We start from the raw sequence: 21,585 nt of genomic DNA, 5'->3' as shown, positions 1-21,585 counted from the left end.
CTTAAAGTTGTGATTTTCAAGAATGGAACCATAACATTAAGTGAGGACTTACTGTAGATGTCGTGGGTTTGGAAGGTGCTGTCAAAGGAGTGTTGGTGGGTTGCTACAGTACATCTTATAGATGGTACACATGGCTGCTACTTGTATCAATGATGGAGGGAGTGTTGACAAAGGGGCTTCTTTGTCCTGGATGGTGTCGAGCTTCTTGAGTGTTGTTGGAGCTGCATTCATCCAGGCAAGTGGAGAGTATTCCATCACACTCCTGACTTGTGCCTTGTAGATGGTGGGCAGGCTTTGGGGAGTCAGGAGGCGAATGAGTTACTCTGTGCAGAGTTCCCAGCCTCTGACCTGCTCTTGTAGCACAGTATTTATATGGCTAGTCCAGTTCAGTGTCTGGTCAATGGTAGCCCCCAGGATGTTGATAGTGGGGAATTCAGTGATGGTAATGTCATTGAACATCAAGGGAAAATAGTTAGATTCTGTCTTGTTAGAGATGTCATTGCTTGGTACTTGTGTGATGCAGATGTTACTTGCCACTTGTAAGCCCAAGCTGGATATTGTCCAGGTCTTGCTGCATTTGAACATGAACAGCTTCATGGTGCTGAACATTGTGCAATCCTGAGTGAACATCCCCACTTCTGACCTTATGATGGAAGGAAGGTCATTGATGAAGCAGCTGAAGATGTATGAGCCTAGGATACTACCCGAGGAACTCCTGCAGTAATGTCCTGGAACTGAGATGATTGGCCTCCAACAACCACAACTGTTTGTCTTTGTGCTAAGTATGACTCCAACCAGTGGAGAGTTTTCCCCTGATTCCCATTAAGTTCAATTTTGCCTCCTCCTGTGCTTTCTATCATTTTATCTTATACCTGTAATGGAACATATTTAAAACATGCTACAAAATGTGAATTTAATAAACTTTACCAGTCTCCTTGATCTGATCAGGTCTCTGTTTATAATGATAATTGTCATATAATCAGGTTTGCATTCTCAGGGGTTTCTCTCATGGCTTATCTGACCAGCAACATAACAATGACTTGTATTGTGTCTAACATAATAAAATGTCCCAAGATGCTTCATAGGAGCATTATAAAACAAAGTATGACACTGAGCCACATAAGGCGATATTAGGTCAGTTGACCAAACGCTTGGTCAAAGAAATTGGTTTTAAGGAGTGTCTTAAAGGAAGAAAATGAGATCAAGAGGTGTAGGGAGGGCATTGGGACCTAGGCAACTAAAGGCCAGTGGTGGAGCAATTAAAATCAGGGATGCACAAGAGGCCAGAATAAGAGAAGGGCAGATATCCGAGGGTTGTGGGACTCGAGGAGATTACAGAAATAGAGAGAGGAGAGGGATTTGAAAACAAATATTAAGAATTTTATAATCAAGATGTGCTTGACTGAGAGCTAATGTAGGTCAGTGGTGAAGGGGGCATGGGACTCTGTGAGTTAAGACATGGGCAGCAGAGTTTTGGATCACCTCAAGTTTACAGGGAGTAGAATATGGGAGACCAGCCAGGAGAGCAATGAAATCTAGAAGTAACGAAGGCATGAATGAGGGTTTCAGCAGCAGACAAGGGCGATGTTAGGGATGGAAATAAGTGTCTCAATGATGGCATGAATATGAGGTCGGAAATTTATCAAATATGACACCAAAGTTGCGTACAGGCTGGCTGAATATCACATACTGTTGCCAAGGAGAAGGATGGAGTTTGTAGTTATGGAGCAGAGTTTGAAATGGGGACTAAAAATGATGGCTTCAGTCTTCCTAAAATTTAATTGGAGGAAATTTCTGCTCATCCAGTGCTGGATGTCGGTTAAGCAGTCTGATAATTTAACAACAGTGGAGGAGTCAAGAGAGGTGGTGGTGAGGTAGAGCTGGGTATTATCAGCTTATATATGACACTGTGCCTTCAGATGATGTCACTGAGGTAGATAGGAAATAGGAGGTGGCCAAGGATAAATCATTGGGGGGGACACCAAAGGTAACAGTGTGGGAGCAGGAAGAGAAGCCATTGCAAGTGATTCTCTGGCAGTGATTAGATGGATAAGAATGGAACCAGGCAAGTGCAGTCCTACTGGACAACATTTGAGAGGTGTTGGAGGAGGATGGTGTGGCCAGCTGTGTCAAAGGTTGCAGGAGGCTGAGAAGAATGAGGACTAGCTGAGCTGTACAGACCAAGAACGTCCAGCAATGATCCATGGTTTGTTCTGAGTAGGGTGTATGCGACAGGCCTCAATGTGGTCCAGTTAGGGAGGGAATTCATTGCCCAGGCTTCCTGCTCCTGAAATGCTGACCAATGAACCCTTGCTGCAAAATCCTCTGTCAGTGCTGAATGGGGAATAGGATTAGGCTCAGGTCTGATGCTTCAGTCAAATAGCCTGTCACCTTCAACTGATTAAGCTAGTGGATAATGAATGGGCGCTGGGTGGGGGCAACAGAAGGTGAGTTGTATCTGTGAAATTGTGGAAGACCAAGATATCAATGGACTAAGCCATTGATCTTGGAATGGATGCAAAATGGGCAACATTGGATTGGCCGCTGGTTAAACAGCCGGCTGGATTTACTTTCCCATTCCAGTGAATGTCTTTTGGGCAGGAGCAGGTGGTGCAGGGGTAGAGATAGAACATTTTAAACAAGAAGGTGAGGGCCAGTTTATAGCAACCCATACTGGAAGTCTGAGCCGATATCTAGATAATTGGTGCTCTCCCATCGCTTCAAATTTTTTTTTAAACAGAGGTGAGCGTTTGGTTCTCTACTTCTTTGATGATGCTTTCCAGCACTTTAGACAAACAGCTGTTCATCTCTAAATGAAAGAAAGAGATTTCACTGAAGCAACTAGATACTTCAAGTCTTCAAATTTGAGAGGTGCCAACATGAGTGGACTTATTTGCCATTGTCAACATGAAACTATTTAGCTGGATAAGAAAAATGCTCTGTGAGCTCATCAGTGTATAAATGGTAGTTTTCAGCCATATCTCTCAAATCTTGTTGAAGAATGACTTCAGAAGATATTTTCCAGCTACTGTAGCATTCCACTAAGTTTTGAAGGATCTCTCTAATAGTAGTGTTTGAGCACTATTTAGAACAAAACTCTTCACAGTTTGTAATTAAGTTATTAACTTACTTCTTAATAAAATAATGCTTTTCTTTTTGACAATTTTCCTTGCCTTCTGTTTGAAAAGTCATTTGTCGCACGCAGTCCTTTTGTTTTTAACTGTATACTCTGCATATTCTTGGAGCTGTACCATGTAGATTTTGCTCTTGTGTTGCCGCAATATTAAGCACAAGAAATATTTGAAGGGGAAACGTTAAGAATTTGGAAATGGAAACACAAAATGCCTGAGGTGCACAATTCACCAAAGCAGCATCTGTAGGAGCAACTTCATGTTTTGGGGTATAACCTTTACATCAGAGTCAAAACTGAGAGTCGCACCAAGTAGAAAACACTGCATTTCATTCTGTAAGCAATATATTTAATTCTGTGCATTTATGGCTTGTTGTCCATTCCCGAAAAGCTCAAGTTTTGGTTTTCTTGCTCAGAAATGCCTTCAATATCTGATTGTATATCAAATCATTGATTCATCAGCCAATTTGCTTTGAAGCTCCAGATCAATAAATTTGGGAAAGAGGAGGTGAAAAGTGTTTTGAAATGTGATGACTTTTGTAATTATGATTGATTACCACTTTGTGGCAAGTAATTGGGGTTCATTACAGCGAATGGGATTGTTTTGAATACATCTTTTAACTCTGCTAGAAATCGGTAGAAGAAGCAAAGCAAGAGCATGTTGATAAAGTTGGCGAATTGTTGAAGTGGGTGTCCGAGAAGAGCAAGAGCTTAGCTAAGAGACAGCTCGAATCTCCAGCAGCTGAGCCAGGTGGAGTGGAAACGTCGCTTTCTGAGAAACAGGTATTGTAGATCACACACACATATCAGTGTTTATATTTTACATGGAACATCCCATTGGATCTACGTGGGAGGGAGGGTAAAATCAGTTCTGTCCTTTTAGTACACAAGAAGCTTTTGAAGAAATAAAAAGTTTAGGTTATTAACTGAAGGCAACATTTTAAGTCGAATCACTTTCCTTAGTGGATGGGTGAAGCCAGGTTGGCAGTTGAATTAGCTGTATAATGGCCTGCTGGTCATCAGAGATTGAACCTTCTGGCACACACAACAACAATAACTTGCTATTACTTAGTGCCTTTAATGCTGTAGAACATCACAAGGCTCTTCACAGGAGTGTAAATTAAATTTGACACAGAGTAATGTAAGGAGATATTAGGACAAGTGACCAAAAGCTTGTTCAAACGTCAATGTGTCTTAAAGGAGGGGAGAGGGCATTCCAGAGCTTTGGGCTCATGTGGCTGAATGCACAATCCCTATGTGGGGGTGAAACAATGAAAAATCGGTAACATGCCAGAATTGGAGGAGTGCAGAGATCTTGGAGGTTTGTAGGGCTGGAGGAGATGACAGATATAGGGAGGGGCGAGGCCATGGATGGATTTGAACACATGGATGAGAATTTTAAAAACGAGGCAGATTGACAGTTCTCAAGTTAAGGAAAGAGCTCAGCTTGTGTCACGTTCAATAGTTTGCTCAGATGATGTCTAGGTTTTGGTTAACCTCTTATAGCATAACCCAGGTATTCGTTCATATGAATATAGGAAAGTGGAGCAGGATTAGGCCCCTAGGCAAGCTGTTCCAGTACAGCTACAACACTGGCATCTACCCGGCAATATGAAAAACTGCTCAGGATGTCCTGTCCACAAAAAGCAGGACAAATCCAACCCGGCCGATTACTGCCCCTTAAGTCTACTCTCCAACACCAGCAAAGTGATGGAAGGAGTCATCAACAGTGCTATTAAATGGCATTTACTCAGCAATAACCTGCACACTAACGCTCAGTTTGGGGTCCACCTGGGCCATTCAAAATCTGACCCCATTACAGCCTTAGTCCAAACATAAACAAAAGAGCTAAACTCAAACGGTGAGACGAGAGTGACTGCCCTTGACATCAAAGCATCATTTGACCGAGTGTGGCACCAAAGAGCCCTAGCAAAATTGGTGTCAATGGGAATCAGGGGCAAAACTCTGCATTGGTTGCAGTTATACCCAGCACAAAGGAAGATGGTTGTGGTTGTTGGAGGTCAATTATCTCAGCTCCAGGGCATCACTGCAGGAGTTCCTCAGGGCAGTATCCTAGGCCCAACCACCTTCATCTGCTTCATTAATGGCCTTCATTCCATTATAAGGCTAGAGTGGGGATGTCCGCTGGTTATTACACAATGTTCACCATTTCTGATTCCTCAGATACTGAAGCACTCCATGCCCATATGCAGCAAGACCTAGACAACATTTGGGCTTAGGCTGAAAAATGGCAAGTAACGTTTGTGCTACATAAGTGCCAGGCAATGACTTTCTCCAACAAGAGAGAATCCAGACTCCCCTTGACATTCAATGGCATTACCATCACTGAATCTCCCACTATCAACATCCTGGGAATTATCGCTGACCAGATACTGAACAAACCAGCCATATAAATACTGTGTCGACAAGAGCAGGCCAGAGGTTGGGAATTTTGCAGAAAGTAACTCATCTCCTGACTGCCCAAAGCCTGACCACTATCTACCAGGCACAAGTCAGGAGGCAAAATTCTCCACTTGCCTGGATGAGTACTGCTCCAATAGCACCCAAGAAGCTCAACACCATCCAGTCAAAGCAGCCTGCTTGATTGGCACCCCATCCACCACTTCAAACATCCACTTCCACCACAAATGCAAAGTAACAGCAGTGTGTATCATCTACAAGGTGCACTGCAGCAACTCACCAAAAGCTGCTTCAACAGCACCTTCCAAACATGCGCTCTCTACTACCCAGAAGGACAAGGGCAGCCGATGATTGGGACCACCACCACCTCCAAGTTCCTCTCCCAGCCACACACCATCCTGACTGGAACTATATTGCCATTCCTTCACTGTCGCTGGATCAAAATCCTGGAACTCCCAACAAACAGCACTGTGTGTATATCTACACCATATGGACTGCAGCGGTTCAGGAAGGCAGCTCACCACCACCTTCTCAAGGGCATTTAGGGATGGGTAATTAACAATACTGGGCTGCCCAGCAACGCCCAAGTCCTGTGAAAGAATTTTTTAAAAATTCGGCCCCTCGAACCTGCTCCGCCTTTCAGCTAGATCGTGGCTGATCTCCTACCTCAGTGCCATATTCTTGCACCATGCCCATATCCCTTGATATATTTAATATCTAGAAATCTATCGATCTCTGTCTTAAATATTCTCAATGACTGAGCCTCTACAGCCTGCTGGGGTAGAGCATTCCAAAGATTCACCGCCCTCAGATGAGGAGGAATTTCTTCTTCACAGCCTAAATGGCCTACCTCTTATTCTGAGACTGTGTCCTCTAGGTCTAGAACCTCCTCCCAGGCAGGGGAAACATCCTTCCTGCATCTACCCTATCGAGCCCTGTAAAAATTTTGCATACTTCAATGAGATCATCTGTCATTCTTCTAAACTTTAGAGAATACTGACCTAGCCTCCCCAATCTCTCCTCATAGGAGAATCCCACCATCCCAAGGATCAGTCTGATGAACTTTTGTTGCATTCCTAGGGCAAATATATCCTTCCTTAGGTAAGGAGCCCAAACTGTACACTTCTTCAGGTGCGTTCTCACCAAGGCTGTATACAATTACAGAAGGAAATCTTTATTCCTGCACTCAAACCATCTTGCAATAAAGGCCAACATACCATTTGCCTTAAAAACAAAAACAAAAAAACTGCGGATGCTGGAAATCCAAAACAAAAACAGAATTACCTGGAAAAACTCAGCAGGTCTGGCAACATCGGCGGAGAAGAAAAGAGTTGACGTTTCGAGTCCTCATGACCCTTCGACAGAACTTGAGTTCGAGTCCAAGAAAGAGTTGAAATATAAGCTGGTTTAAGGTGTGTGTGTGGGGGGGCGGAGAGATAGAGAGACAGAGAGGTGGGGGCGGTGGGGGGGTGGTGTGGTTGTAGGGACAAACAAGCAGTGATAGAAGCAGATCATCAAAAGATGTCAACGACAATAGTACAATAGAACACATAGGTGTTAAAGTTAAAGTTGGTGATATTATCTAAACGAATGTGCTAATTAAGAATGGATGGTAGGGCACTCAAGGTATAGCTCTAGTGGGGTTTTTTTTTATAATGGAAATAGGTGGGAAAAGGAAAATCTTTATAATTTATTGGGAAAAAAAAGGAAGGGGGAAACAGAAAGGGGGTGGGGATGGGGGAGGGAGCTCACGACCTTAAGTTGTCGAATTCAATATTCAGTCCGGAAGGCTGTAAAGTCCCTAGTCGGAAGATGAGGTGCTGTTCCTCCAGTTTGCGTTGGGCTTCACTGGAACAATGCAGCAAGCCAAGGACAGACATGTGGGCAAGAGAGCAGGGTGGAGTGTTAAAATGGCAAGCAACAGGGAGGTTTGGGTCATTCTTGCGGACAGACCGCAGGTGTTCTGCAAAGCGGTCGCCCAGTTTACGTTTGGTCTCTCCAATGTAGAGGAGACCACATTGGGAGCAACGAATGCAGTAGACTAAGTTGGGGGAAATGCAAGTGAAATGCTGCTTCACTTGAAAGGAGTGTTTGGGTCCTTGGACGGTGAGGAGAGAGGAAGTGAAGGGGCAGGTGTTGCATCTTTTGCGTGGGCATGGGGTGGTGCCATAGGAGGACGTCCAATCCCTCTACACCTCCATCCCCCACCAGGATGGTCTGAGGGCCCTTAGCTTCTTCCTCGAACACAGGCCCGAACAATCCCCATCCACCACTACTCTCCTCCATCTGGCTGAACTTGTTCTCACGCTGAACAATTTCTCCTTCAACTCCTCTCACTTCCTCCAAATAAAAGGTGTGGCTATGGGTACCCTCATGGGCCCCAGTTATGCCTGTCTCTTTATGGGGTATGTGGAACATTCCTTGTTGCAGTCCTACTCCGGCCCCCTTCCACAACTCTTCCTCCGGTACGTCGATGATTACTTCGGTGCCGCTTCTTGCTCTCGTCGGGACTTGGAAAAATTTATTAATTTTGCTTCCAATCTCCACCCCTCCATCATTTTCACGTGGTCCATCTCTGACACTTCCCTTCCCTTCCTTGACCTCTCTGTCTCAATCTCTGGTGATAGACTGTCCACCAATATCCATTACAAACCCACCGACTCCCACAGCTATCTCGACTACAGCTCCTCACACCCCGCTTCCTATAAGGACTCCATCCCATTCTCTCAGTTCCTTCGCCTCCGTCGCATCTGTTCCGATGATGCTACATTCAAAAACAGTTCCTCTGACATGTCCTCCTTCTTCCTTAACCGAGGTTTTCCACCCACGGTCGTTGACAGGGCCCTCAACCGTGTCCGGCCCATCTCCCGCGCATCCACCCTCACGCCTTCTCCTCCCTCCCAGAAACATGATAAGGTCCCCCTTGTCCTCACTTATCACCCCACCAGCCTCCGCATTCAAAGGATCATCCTCCGCCATTTCCGCCAACTCCAGCATGATGCCACCACCAAACACATCTTCCCTTCACCCCCCTTATCGGCATTCCGTAGGGATCGCTCCCTCCGGGACATCCTGGTCCACTTCTCCATCACCCCCTACTCCTCAACCCCCTCCTATGGCACCACCCCATGCCCACGCAAAAGATGCAACACCAGCCCCTTCACTTCCTCTCTCCTCACCGTCCAAGGACCCAAACACTCCTTTCAAGTGAAGCAGCATTTCACTTGCATTTCCCCCAACTTAGTCTACTGCATTCGTTGCTCCCAATGTGGTCTCCTCTACATTGGAGAGACCAAACGTGAACTGGGTGACCGCTTTGCAGAACACCTGCGGTCTGTCCGCAAGAATGACCCAAACCTCCCTGTCGCTTGCCATTTTAACACTCCACCCTGCTCTCTTGCCCACATGTCTGTCCTTGGCTTGCTGCATTGTTCCAGTGAAGCCCAACGCAAACTGGAGGAACAGCACCTCATCTTCCGACTAGGGACTTTACAGCCTTCCGGACTGAATATTGAATTCAACAACTTTAGGTCGTGAGCTCCCTCCCCCATCCCCACCCCCTTTCTGTTTCCCCCTTCCTTTTTTTTCCAATAAATTATAAAGATTTTCCTTTTCCCACCTATTTCCATTATATAAAAAAACCCCACTAGAGCTATACTTTGAGTGCCCTACCATCCATTCTTAATTAGCACATTCGTTTAGATAATATCACCAACTTTAACTTTAACACCTATGTGTTCTATTGTACTATTGTCGTTGACATCTTTTGATGATCTGCTTCTATCACTGCTTGTTTGTCCCTACAACCACACCCCCCCCCTCCACCTCTCTGTCTCTCTATCTCTCCGCCCCCCACACACACACCTTAAACCAGCTTATATTTCAACTCTTTCTTGGACTCGAACTCAAGTTCTGTCGAAGGGTCATGAGGACCCGAAACGTCAACTCTTTTCTTCTCCGCCGATGCTGCCAGACCTGCTGAGTTTTTCCAGGTAATTCTGTTTTTGTTATACCATTTGCCTTCCTAATTGATTCAGGGACCAGGATCTTGATTTGTAAATACTCGTTCTCATGTTTCCTGCACTTCCTGTGTCCCACTACTGGCAGCCATGCCTTCAATTGATCAAGACCTAAGCTTTGGAATTTCCTCCATAAAGCTCTCCATCTCTCTTTCCTCATTTTAAAACCATCCATAAAACTTACCTTGCTGATGGAACAATCAACTCATACCTCCTAATGTGACTCGGTGTCAGATTTTATTTGAAAACACTCCTGTGAAGTGCCTTGAGATGTTTTGCTATGCTAAAGGTGGTATATGAATGGAAGTTGTTGTTGGAACAAAGCAGGCATCTCACTCCAATTTGCTCCAGGTCAGTCTCTGACTCAAGAGTCATGCTGCAGTTACATTATTATCTCTTTGTGTCTATGAAAAGATCCTTGTGTGCCTTTAAGTGCGATGATGTGTTTGTGCAAATCAGACAAACCTACTGAATCAACAAAATAAATAAACTGGAGATAGTTCCAAAGGAAATTCAGCTCTCATCTTAAATGTCTCACCATATATGTCTACTCAATGTCGAATATGACTATTGAGTGAAGTAAGTGGCATTTGGGAAGTAAATAATAACATATAGATCTTGGGAATAAGATTCTTATTTCTATTTTGACTTCCCACCTTTTGAAAATGACTTTCTAAAGAGAATTGGATAAATAATTGAGGGGAACAAATTTGCAGGGCCATGGAAAAAGAGTAGGGTGGTGGGATATCTCCTTCAAAGAGATATAATGGACTAAGTGGCTTCCTGCTGTGCTGCATCACCCTGTGATCTCATTCTCTCATGTCTTAAATTTATTTGAAGTGGCATAGATCCCCACCTTTGCTGCCATTTTAGCCGTATAAGCCTGAGTGGATTAATTAAAAAAAACTATGTAAACATTGAGTTTTTGGAGTAAGGGGGTGTTAGTTCAATTTCTTCTCTCCACCACCAAACAGGAAAAACCCCTCCCAATGGTCAAGTTAGGGAGGGAAAAAAACAAGCACAGGCAAGTGGTCCTCAGATGGTCTTTTGCCCCCTACTGACCAGCTCAAAGTAACATTGGCAGAAGTCTGCCATTGGGCTGTAGCTGCTCTGTGAGGAACCAGTGTTTGGTTTTGGTTTTTATAAAAAGCCAAATGTTAAATCCTTTGTTTGATAGCTCAAAGCAAAAAGGATAGTAATGTCTGTTTAATCAGTGGAGATGCTTGCTAATGGAGTTCCTGCCAAGATTTCCACCTACTTCACACACCACATTTATTTCTGAAATCTGGTCATGATAGGTTCTTCAGGAAATCTTTAATCAACTCTATTGCTGCTGATTATATGTGTGCTGACAGGGATAATTTGCATTAAGTGCTATCATGTAGGTTTGCATCCTACACTGTTCAGTGGAGAATATCTTCAGTAATAATGAGTACAATATTTTGCAATTTTAGATTGGTGATGCTATAGACTTGTACAACACAGGAGGCCATTCAATCCATTGTGCTTTTTTTGAAAGAGCTGTCCAGTTAACCCCGCTCCTCTTCCTGTTCACTTATATATCCAATTCACTTTCAGAGAAAAATTTCTCCCCATCTCCCCTAACTTGGAACAGGAAGAGGCCATACAGCTTCTCGAGCCTGTTCCATCATTCAGTTGCCCATTTTGGTTCCATAGCATTTGATAGATTTTTGTTTGGAAAGGGTATTAATCTCAGTTTTGAAATGCTCAGTAGACCCCCAGACTCAACAGATTCTTAAGTGAGTGAGTTCCAGATTTCCACACCGCTTTTTGTGAAGACGTGTTTCCTGACATCACCCTTGAATGGTCTATGTGGATTTAATATGAACGCCTTTGAGGAATATATGTGAATGTTAGAAAATCCCAAGATAAAACAGAAACTTTCTGAATGACATGATTGTCCTCACATTATCTCTTACTTGTTCCAGGTGCTTTGTGTGGAATTGTCGAACAAGAAAGACCAGATTGCTGAAGCTATCCAAATGACACAGATCTTCTTGGCTAAACACAGTGACAAGTTCGTTTTTTTTCCCCTCTAGTTATATTCAAGACTAACCCTTTTAACCAGATGTTAGTGGGTTTAAATCATATGTCCTGTATGTGGGAGGTCAATAACTTATGGCACTTTTTTCAGAAATCAGACAAGTTACAATCATTCCCACTTCCAAAAGTTATTCTCTAATGCTCATTCGCTAAATAAAATTAAAGACTTGCATTTTATATAGAACCTTTTCACAACCTTAGGACTGTTTCAAAGTGCTTTACAGCCAATAAAGTATTTTTTAAGTGTTTTCACTGTTGCAGTACAGGTTGTGGAGTCAACCATCCACCCAACAAATATCTCAGCTAACTTTGCACCCTCTGTTGATCTTGGTCTTCTCTGATTATTGATTCAGCCCCAGTTGAATTGGTTCTGGACATCTCCATGCTTCTGTTGTGGCACCTTAACACTTTTGTTCTTAATGCAACAGAAGTAAACTTCCAATCTTATATTCCTTTTATTACTCTCAGTATGGCAAGACAGGGTTACCACTGGTGCCAGTCTTATCTGAATATTATATCTTCATGTTTAGCTCTTATTTAATCACTTTCCCAAAATGCTGCTGAGGCTATTGCCGTGTTGGTTTTTGAAACAATCATGGTGAGGTTGGGATTCCTTTTTCATTTAAAGTAGATGCCAACTGGAGCAGGTGCAGCATCTCAGTAACTTTTATTGGCAATTACTCTCAGCCCATTTGGGCAGGGTCTCCTTATTAATAGGATCTCTGCCAGTAACACTGTTTGTGGGTTTCCGTCTGGTGGTAAGCGACTATATGGTTAGTGCTGAACCAGATTCCCTGAGGCACATTGCCACTGAAGCTTCTTGCCTAAAGCCATGAAACATTGATCTGTAGACGTGGTAACTAGTGATCAGCCAAGAGATAGCTATCTGCTTCCTCACTTCACGACAAACCGATAAAATGCATTTGCTTGTGCAAGCAAACTTCCTTTAAATCTGGTGAGCAACACTTTTCTCATTGACTATCACCTACCTCCAAGGGCATGATTGTAAGGAGTTTGGATTGAAATGATCACTTTTTGTTTGAAATCCTCCAAATGACAAGGTCATAATTATTTGGTTTTGCGGTGATTTATAACTGAGTTTTATTTACTGGATTGTTAATGCTGATAGAAAACTCAGTTTTCTCTCTCTTTTTTTTAAACGTAGGATATCGGAAGAAGATAAACAACAAATGGAGAAACAGCTCGAGTCTCTTCAGGAAGCTTATGATAAGTTGTGTGAGGAGACTTCTGATGACCTCCAGCAAGCACAGAGCACACTAGCTGAAGAGGCAGTGGAGAAGGTAATAAGTGACTCTGGGTTCAGGAGATGTTTAAGCTGAATTTCTGCAGCAGAGCAGGATTTGAGTACAGGGGTATCTTGTCATTAACCATCCAAAAATCAGTCAGATTGTTCACACATAACCTCAATCAAAAGAAATTAATGCAGTCAGACTTTCGACAAATGTGCGTGTTTCATTTTATTTTTATAACTGAAATTGTGATGGTCTCTGAGATTTGGACTATCTTATTCTTTGACTGAGAAAGGGAAAGCTTTTTTTTAGTTGTAGAAAGCGATCAAGCTACTGTATGCTGTAAACATGCATAGCATGGTCACCATAATGTTGAATATATAATTCTTTCCTTTCTCTGTAAACAGAAGCATGATGCTTAAGCTCTATAAGTACACGTTGAGTGGTGTTTAAGACTAAGAATAACCCTCTTTTGCTTCCTCTTATGACTAACCCTTTTAAATACATAGATGATACTTTTGCATTAAAGGATGTGCATGCAGGACATTAAAAAAAATTATTGCTTCTATCGACACCAATACTGGGCTTCACTTTTGCAGTTGCATCGCTAACATTCACCTCCCTGGTAAGTACACATTCTTGTATCATGTGGGCACAGCTGGAGTATATTTTGCATGAACGGGTTCTGAAGTGCTTGGAGGTAATGATTATTTGGTGTGTGCATTTTATTATTTTGGTGGCATCTTTTTGCCTTCTGTAATTATTCTTCTTTCCCCTTTTGATTTGCAGGGCTATGAAACCATTGCAGGTGTTATTGACCTGGCAACTGGGACGGTTTATCCAGTCTTCCATGCAATACGTAATGGTCTTATTGATTATGACACAGGGATGATCTTGCTGGAAGCTCAGGTCATTGTGTCAGGCCTTATTCTTCCAAAAACAAGACAGTGCCTTGGTATGGAAGAAGCTTTGAGATGTCAGTTAATAGATGGAAAGATCTTCAATCAACTGGAGGAATTGAGTAATTCTGCCAAACTTATTTCAAGCGCCTTGTGTGAAACAAGTGATGTCCATTCTGTTGTCAGTGCTAATGATCACAATACAGTCTCAGAGATTTCAGTCATTAAAGTCCTGGAGGCACAGTTTGCCACTGGAGGCTTAAGAGTACCAGCTACAGGTGAAAAACTCTGTCTTGAGGAAGCTTTTCAGAGAGAATTCATCACCGCTCAACTGTACTTCAAACTGCTAGAGAGGCAGAAGATGTGCAAGGAGCTTATTGATCCAAATATGGCCGAGAAAGTATCATTAATGGAATTAATGCAAAGAGTCGTTGTGGACAAAGAAACTGGTCTAAGGTTGCTTCGTGTGAAGCAACAAGAATGGGGCACAATCACCTTGAAATCTGGCAGACAGGTCAGTGTTTTCCGGGCAGTCCATGAAGGTCACATAGACCGGGAAGTGATGATCAGGTTTCTCGGAGCTCAGCTGTTTGCTGGCGGGCTTATTGATCCTCAAACAGGAGCTCGACTAACAGTAGATGAAGCTTTGGAATGTGGCCTCATCGATCACGAAACAGCTTCTGGCCTCCTCGCTCATCAAGTTCAAACAGGAGGCATAATCAACCCAGCCACTGGCGGGAGGTTAACCATGGATGAAGCTGTGCAGTGCAATTTAATAACGCCAAGTAGTGCACTTTTAGTCCTAGAATCACAGAGGGTATTTATGGGACTCATTTGGCCTGATTCTGGAGAAATATTTTCTATAGATACTTCTTTGCAACAAGGAGTGGTAACAAATGAATTAGCCCACAAAATCCTGAACAACAGGCAAAAAATAGCAGCTCTTTACATCCCTGAAAGCTCATCAGTGCTCACACCTGAGGAGGCTAGCAGGCTAGGTATAATTGACAAGAAGGCAGCACATATTCTAAGCACAGCAACAATGCCTGACTTAATGCCTGGAGCCAAACACTTTCAGTCTTTGCAGGCAGATATCTCAAACTGGAGATCAAATCCTGAAGTCCAAACTTGTGCTACTATTGACACTACTGATGTTGAAAAAAGAGGAAAAAATGAGAATTCAACTCAGAGTCAGATGGAGGTGCAACAGAAATTCATATCTTACTTAATGATGCACAGCTATATGGATGCAGGTTCAGGAAGGAGGCTACTGTTGGCCAATAGTGACTTGAATGAAAAGGTTAAAATGGTGATGGAAGCAAGTGGTGAAGATGTTCCATTAGAAAATTGGCAAGAATATCTTCATATTCAAGATGTCAGTGGACTTGAAAACCACTTGGAGGCCAAAGAAATTTCAAAAAATATTGGCATCCTTAAAAGCCATACTAATTCTGAAATGTGGGATCCAGATGATATGGAAGAAAAGCAGACCATTGATGCACCAGGTGAACATTGTGGGAATATCAGTAGTGAAGCATTATATTGGATGCCCGGTGCACAACAGTTTCCAACAAATGAACTTGGAGAGTTTGCTTATTCTCAGAGAATGGATAGCCCAGGAAATCATGTAATTAACACCAAAGAACAGGGTGGGGCTGAAGCAATTCAGGCAATTGAAATGTTGGACAATTTTGCGGATTCTCTTGAAGCACCGACTTTTAATGGAAATTTGAGTGTGCATCCAGACCTTAATGAAAGTATTATATTGGCCAAGCAAACTGGCAACATTAATCCTGTTGAAAGTGATTTAGGAAACGAATTGAGAAAAAGTATGGCAGCTCCAAAAGATGATAAACTTACACAAGTGGTAACTACAGCTTTGCAAACTGCAGGTTTGTACCAAGGGGACAAAGTGGCTATCACCTTGTCTTCAGCAGAACAGCCGGCAGCTGAAGTCACGCATAGGTTTCCAATGGAGCAATTGTTTCCAGCACATGAAAGTAGGAAGCTCAGCCCACTTCCATTGGATATGGACCTCCAAAGTGAGTTTGGAGAAGACCTGAGTAAAATGCTGGGTTTTGATGGATCGCCAGGTCTGCAAGGTGGTGATAATATTGGCAACAGCACCCAAGATTTTAAAGACACATTCGCGATCTACGCAGAACATGCTAACAAAACTGCAAACAATTGGAATGCTCAACAATCTATGGAAGCTTCACAAATGGAAGAATCTAATGATGTAAGCAGAAGACAAAGTATTGCTAAGCCGTCAGTAGACCATCAGAATAACATGGCAGATGAAACTGTGCAATCAATTCCTTTGGAACTACAGCTTCCAACTGGGGAAGATGAATTTATTTTACATCCATTGGAAACTGTTGCAGGAACAAGCAAAGAGCTTGTATGTGGAAAAACTAAAATAAGGACAGTTGAAACTTTAGAAGACATTGGAGTTGCACATGAAATGGTGTATCTCATTGGTACTCCTAATGCAGAGCAATTAAGTGAAGATGTTAAGATAGATGAAGCAATGAAGGCGAAGGGTGAAGAATGGTATTTTAAAGATGGCAAGTATATACCTGCTGATGAAGATACACTAGAAGATACCAAACTTGAAAACCAGGTCAGCTTTCATAAATTCATAGAAACAAACATAGATTCCCCAATTATACAAGGCAGCATGGAGGAAATATGGGATGTAATTGGTCCATCAGTGGAAGAGCATCTCACTGTAACCAATGAAATCTTGCGTTTGAGCCCTACAGAAAATGGAAACAAAAGTGCACACTCTACAGATGGTACAGAGAGCCATGAAGATGTAAAATATAAAGTAATAAGGATCATTGAAACACTAGATGACATAGGGGACTTAGAAGATAAAGTCGAGATTGCTGAAGAACCTATTGTTATAAGTTCATTAAAGAACGAGAAGCCATATTCCAATGAAGATTACAGCGAAGATGTGTTCAGAAATGGATTGAGTGGACCCACTAATTTAGTTGAAGGTGACAGCATTCACCAGTATACAGATGCTGAATATGGGAGGAACAAATCAATTATGAGTGTGAAAGGATTGGAGGATATTGCAGAGACCCAGGAAATGTCATGGTTTGTTGGAGACTTTACAGGAAAAAAAGAAACTCAAATGTTTAGTCCTTCTGGAATTGAAGGCATTAAGGGTGTATTTGAACCTTCCATACAAATGGCAAGTGGTGAAGTGGTTTTTCTAAATGATGAAGAATTTAATTCAAATAGCAATGAGCAAAACCAGGACCATCAGATATATCACCAAGACTTTGGAATAATAAAAGGTGAGCAGGAAGAGCAAATGCAAGTGAATATTGAGTCTGTGGAGGAAGCCATGCAGAGTTGTGGAGCATTTGAACAGGATGCATCAGGAGGTAACCTAACAATGCTAGATACGATGATAAAGAATTGCTGTGTCGATGTAAGATGTATGTTGCAAGTGGAACCAAGTGACTGTGCAGTGACATTGAAGAATGCTGAAGACATTCAAAGAGTTAATGGGAGAAATTTGTACGTCTTGGAAGAGGAGGATGAGGAAAACAATAGGCAAATTATTTGTTTTGAGGCAGTTGGGGATTGGAAATGGGACCGATCAGCTTTGATAAAACAGCGCAAATTAGAAGTTGAAACAGGTGGAATATTTGACCCTGTTACTGGTAAAAGGTACACACTTGAAGCTTCCTTGGCACGTGGGCTTTTGGATGAGGAGATGGTCGTGGATATTTTAGTTTCACAGTTCCAAGATGGAGGAATCCTTTTTGAAGAGAGTGGTGAAAATTTAACTCTTAGTGAAGCAGTGGCAAAGGGATGTCTAAAAAATCATGTTGCCATCAAAGTATTAGATAAGCTTGGACTGGTAGGAGGATTCTATAATTCTGGTACAGGCGAAATAATGGAAGTGGCAGATGTTGCAGAACATTTAATAAATGATGACCTCCTGACAAAGATATTGCTTTCTGAAAAAATTGTCTCTGGTGTTATTGACCCAGAGACCAACAAACTACACAATGTTCAGGATGCACTAAGACTTGGTATTTTGAACTCTCGTGCGGCTCGGCATTTGCTAGAAGGCCAAATTATTTCTGGTGGCATTGTAGATCTTAAACAAGAAGGTAGGTTATCAGTGGCTGAGATCTCAACACTTTTTCTGGTAGATGAAAAGACTGCTGAACAATTGATCAAAATAGAAAAGGCAAAAAGTGGAGGACAAGTCGATGAGGTGACCAAATTGAGGGCACTAAACTACCAGTTTGAAATGAATGGCATATTAGATCCACAAACAAAACAACCTTTGTCTGTGATTGAAGCAGTCAGCAGAGGGCTTGTGGAAAGAGATGTCATGCTAAGTGTTCTTCGTAAGCAAGTTGAAGATGGTGGTATCATTCAGCATAAATCAGGGCTTCGCCTCTCTGTAACTAATGCTTTAAGGCATGGTTTAATTAATGAAGACTTAGCTGATGACCTGTTTGAGTTGGAAGCATCATGCCAAAGTATTCACACTTCAAGTGCTGGGAGGAATTTGTGTTCTCAGGATATTGCACAGAGTTTAAATTTTCCAGTGGAAGTTGAAAGGGACCAGAAATTGAATGAACTCGTCACTGAATTTGAAAATGGAAAATCAGCAATACAAATAGAATCTGTTGAAGGAAAATTATTTGATGACAGTTTGAAAAAAGAAATGAACCTTTATGAAAGCCAGAACAATATTGATGAGAGTCAGTTGAACATTATTCCTTACTCCGATTTGGTGAGGATAAGTAAAATAGATATAAACACTGGGCGAAGATACATGGCAGTTAAACCTCATGAAGAAATTTTGAATGTGAAAAATGTTAAATCAATGTCAAAATTGAAAGATGTAGATGTACATCTGGCTATGGCTTGTACCACTCTCAGAAAGGAGTTAAATGATCAAACATTGATACGTGTCAAAGAAGATGAAATCACTGTTCAAGATTTCATAACAAGGAGTGATCAGAACCTTCAGATAAGTTCTTCACCTTCTAGTTCCTCAGTTCCAGAAAGTAACCAAGATAGTTCCCTCCACATTGTCCAGCCTTCTCCTGCAACTCAAACCTCTGAGGAAGATTTGCCTGGTAAACTGGACTACCTTTCATCCAAATCACCTTATGTCAAAGATTCACCACAAGGTGACTTTTTCTCATACATTCGAGAATGTACATCAGATATTGAGCTGGAGGTTGAATTGGCTGAAAAAGAAAATGCTTTATCAAGTGAAGAGGGGGAGCTGAATGAAGAGGTTGGAGAACTGACTGTGAAAACACTTATGAAAGGAACGGGTACAGAAGAGTTGGAGCTGAATAATCCTCCAAGCAGCACCAAGGCCCAAGATCTAATGAGTACCGAAGGAAACTGTAGTTTGGAAGGAGATGTTGAGGGAGGAGACCCTAGTGTGAAGCTCAGCCTACACAATAAAGAGCAATTAAATGGGATTTTCAAAGAGAGTAATCAAGGTACACAAAATTCCGAATGTGGTGACCGTGCAAAAGGGTTTGAACAAAATGTAAATATAGCTATGACTGTGGGGAATGTGCTGAAAGCTGTGTGCATGAAACTCAGTGATGCATTCAAAAGCAGACCAAGTGATGATAAGGAAAATTCAACTGAGGCTACAGTGATGAATGGTAGCAGACAAGAAAGAAAGGTTGTTGCAACATTAAATGATGATAATGCAGATTTAGAAGCAATGGCAGAACTTGCACAAAGGGTGAAAGAAATGGAGAACAAAATGCCCAGAGCAGGAGGAAATGAGGGAGAGGTGTCAGCCTATGGCAGTCAAAATTCATTGGTGGAATCTGAAAATCTGTTGTGTCAAGAAAGAATTGATGAAGAAATGCAAGACCAGGATGTTAAAGGAGGTCAGAAGCTTGAGAAGTCATTGGATTCATTTGAACTTGAAGAAAAAGCCAACTTGGTTATAGAAGAAGAAAGTCTTGTCCATTCAGAGAATGTGCTTGGTTTCACAATTGGTGAAGATGAGCCTGTCGAAAATACAGATGTTCAAAGGGTAGTTGAAGTAAATATTGAAACTGGTGATGATAAGGAAGCAGACCTCTCCAGTTTAATGGAATGCAGTAGAGAGGTGGAAGGTGGTGCTGCAATGCCTGTTGTTCAGGATGTGGTGACATGTGGTGATGCTCAGGCTGCTATGAAAAAATCAGAACTTCTCCTTAACTGCCTGAAGCAAGAATTTCTTAATGAAGAGTTTAGTGAATTTGATTTGAAGGATGATAAGCCATCAAAAATAGCAGATTTGCTTGCTAGTTTGAAGCCTGAAATGATGAGTGCACAGGTGCAGGAAATGCTTTATGCTTTATCTGAGGAGCAAGATCCTGGCAGTGTAAAAAGTCAGGAAATGATCAGCAGCCTGACTGATGAGCTTTTCCACTATATAAAAAATGAAGTGCCTGGTTCGATGGAGGACAGGTTCTTAAACAGGCAAGTGAAAGAAATGCTTCGTGAAAGAATTCTGGTGCTACTCAGCACTGCAGAAACTCCTCAAGATGTATCGCAGCAAACAACCAAGGAGAAACGGGATAACATGAATCAAATAATTCAGGTGAAAGCAAATGGAGAAAGTGTAGCTGGGTATGAAAATGGGAATCCAGTGACTCATTCTGGTTCCAGTACTGGCATGTTGGAATCACGAGAAGGTATTGAGAATGTAGTTATTTGTGACAGTCCATCAAAAGTTAATGTGTTTAATAATGATAAAATTGGTGATACCATAAATGGAATGAGAAAAATAAAACAAGAAAGACAAGGAGTTGATTCAGTAAGGCAATCTGCTGTTTTTGATGAAATGGAGTCACTGGAGGATACTCAGGACAAAGGCACCTTGGAGGATACATCAAATAACATTTGGATTAACAACAAAGGTGCTGGTGAATTGAAGGAAGTGTTGCAGTTCAGGAAAGGTGGACAAGGTATAAATGAGAAAGAAAATGAGGAAATACAATCTGATTCTCTTGATCAAATGGACTTGCTAAGCAATATTCAGGGGAACACTTCCAAACTAGCATTGAATGATTTCTGTGTTAAAGACAATGAAGGTGGCAGTGTGAAGGGAAAGATAGAGATGCTGCATGGCCAAAATATACATGAGGGCAAAAATGAGGATTTGCTGATGCACTCTCCTCCTTCCAGTGACAAAGAGGAATTTCTCAAAGGCACTCAAGGAAATGCTTCAAATAATGTCTGGAATACAAATATGATGAATGAAAGAGAAATTCAATCAAATGGACAAAGTACAGATGAGGGAACTAAGGAAGATTCATTTGCAATGTTATTTGGTAATCCCGATGAAGTGGAATCACCAATGGAGGACATTCAGGAGAAAATCACTTTTGAAGATGCACCAAACGGCGTGTGGACTAACGACAATAAAGATGACTTAAAGGAAGTAAGAACAAATGGACAAAATCTAAATGAAGCCAAAATTGAGGACTTAGTGCTGCAGTCTCACAATGCATCTGCTGAAATGAAACCATTGGAAGGCACTGGGGAGAAGACCACTGATAAAACTGAACAGCATGAGGACCATGAGATTGTTGAAGGAGATGGACAGGTTAGTAGTCCTTGAGTTGTGCCTTCATGCAATTCAATTATAAAAGCGCAAAACCAGGAATTAGTTGAATCATAATGTTGTCCACATCTTTATTAACATTCTCACTCCTCACACAACAGAGCTGATGCTAATTAGGTAATATGAGAGGAAAATCTTAATGCTATAGATAGATTATTTTAAATGATCC

The 21,585-nt window shown here is 42.0% G+C and overlaps 1 protein-coding gene across 4 annotated transcripts in view; it reads left to right on the top strand.

The window, feature by feature from the left end:
- dst (dystonin) overlaps positions 1 to 21,585 on the top strand; it is a 576,136-nt gene that overhangs the window by 314,888 nt on the left and 239,663 nt on the right. For 3 of the 4 annotated variants that reach the window (XM_041188904.1, XM_041188906.1, XM_041188905.1), the window contains 4 exons: positions 3,761 to 3,913; positions 11,520 to 11,608; positions 12,800 to 12,935; positions 13,674 to 21,398. In XM_041188904.1, coding sequence (XP_041044838.1) covers positions 3,761 to 3,913; positions 11,520 to 11,608; positions 12,800 to 12,935; positions 13,674 to 21,398 — 8,103 coding nt within the window. The remainder of the gene's footprint in view (positions 1 to 3,760; positions 3,914 to 11,519; positions 11,609 to 12,799; positions 12,936 to 13,673; positions 21,399 to 21,585) is intronic. The other variant, XM_041188907.1, reaches the window with a different exon arrangement.

Source organism: Carcharodon carcharias, chromosome 5 (genome assembly GCF_017639515.1).
Source record: "Carcharodon carcharias isolate sCarCar2 chromosome 5, sCarCar2.pri, whole genome shotgun sequence".
Classification (NCBI taxonomy): Eukaryota; Metazoa; Chordata; class Chondrichthyes; order Lamniformes; family Lamnidae; genus Carcharodon; species Carcharodon carcharias.
The sequence above is the reverse complement of the archived record's forward strand: the minus strand, read 5'-3'. Positions and strand labels throughout refer to the sequence as shown.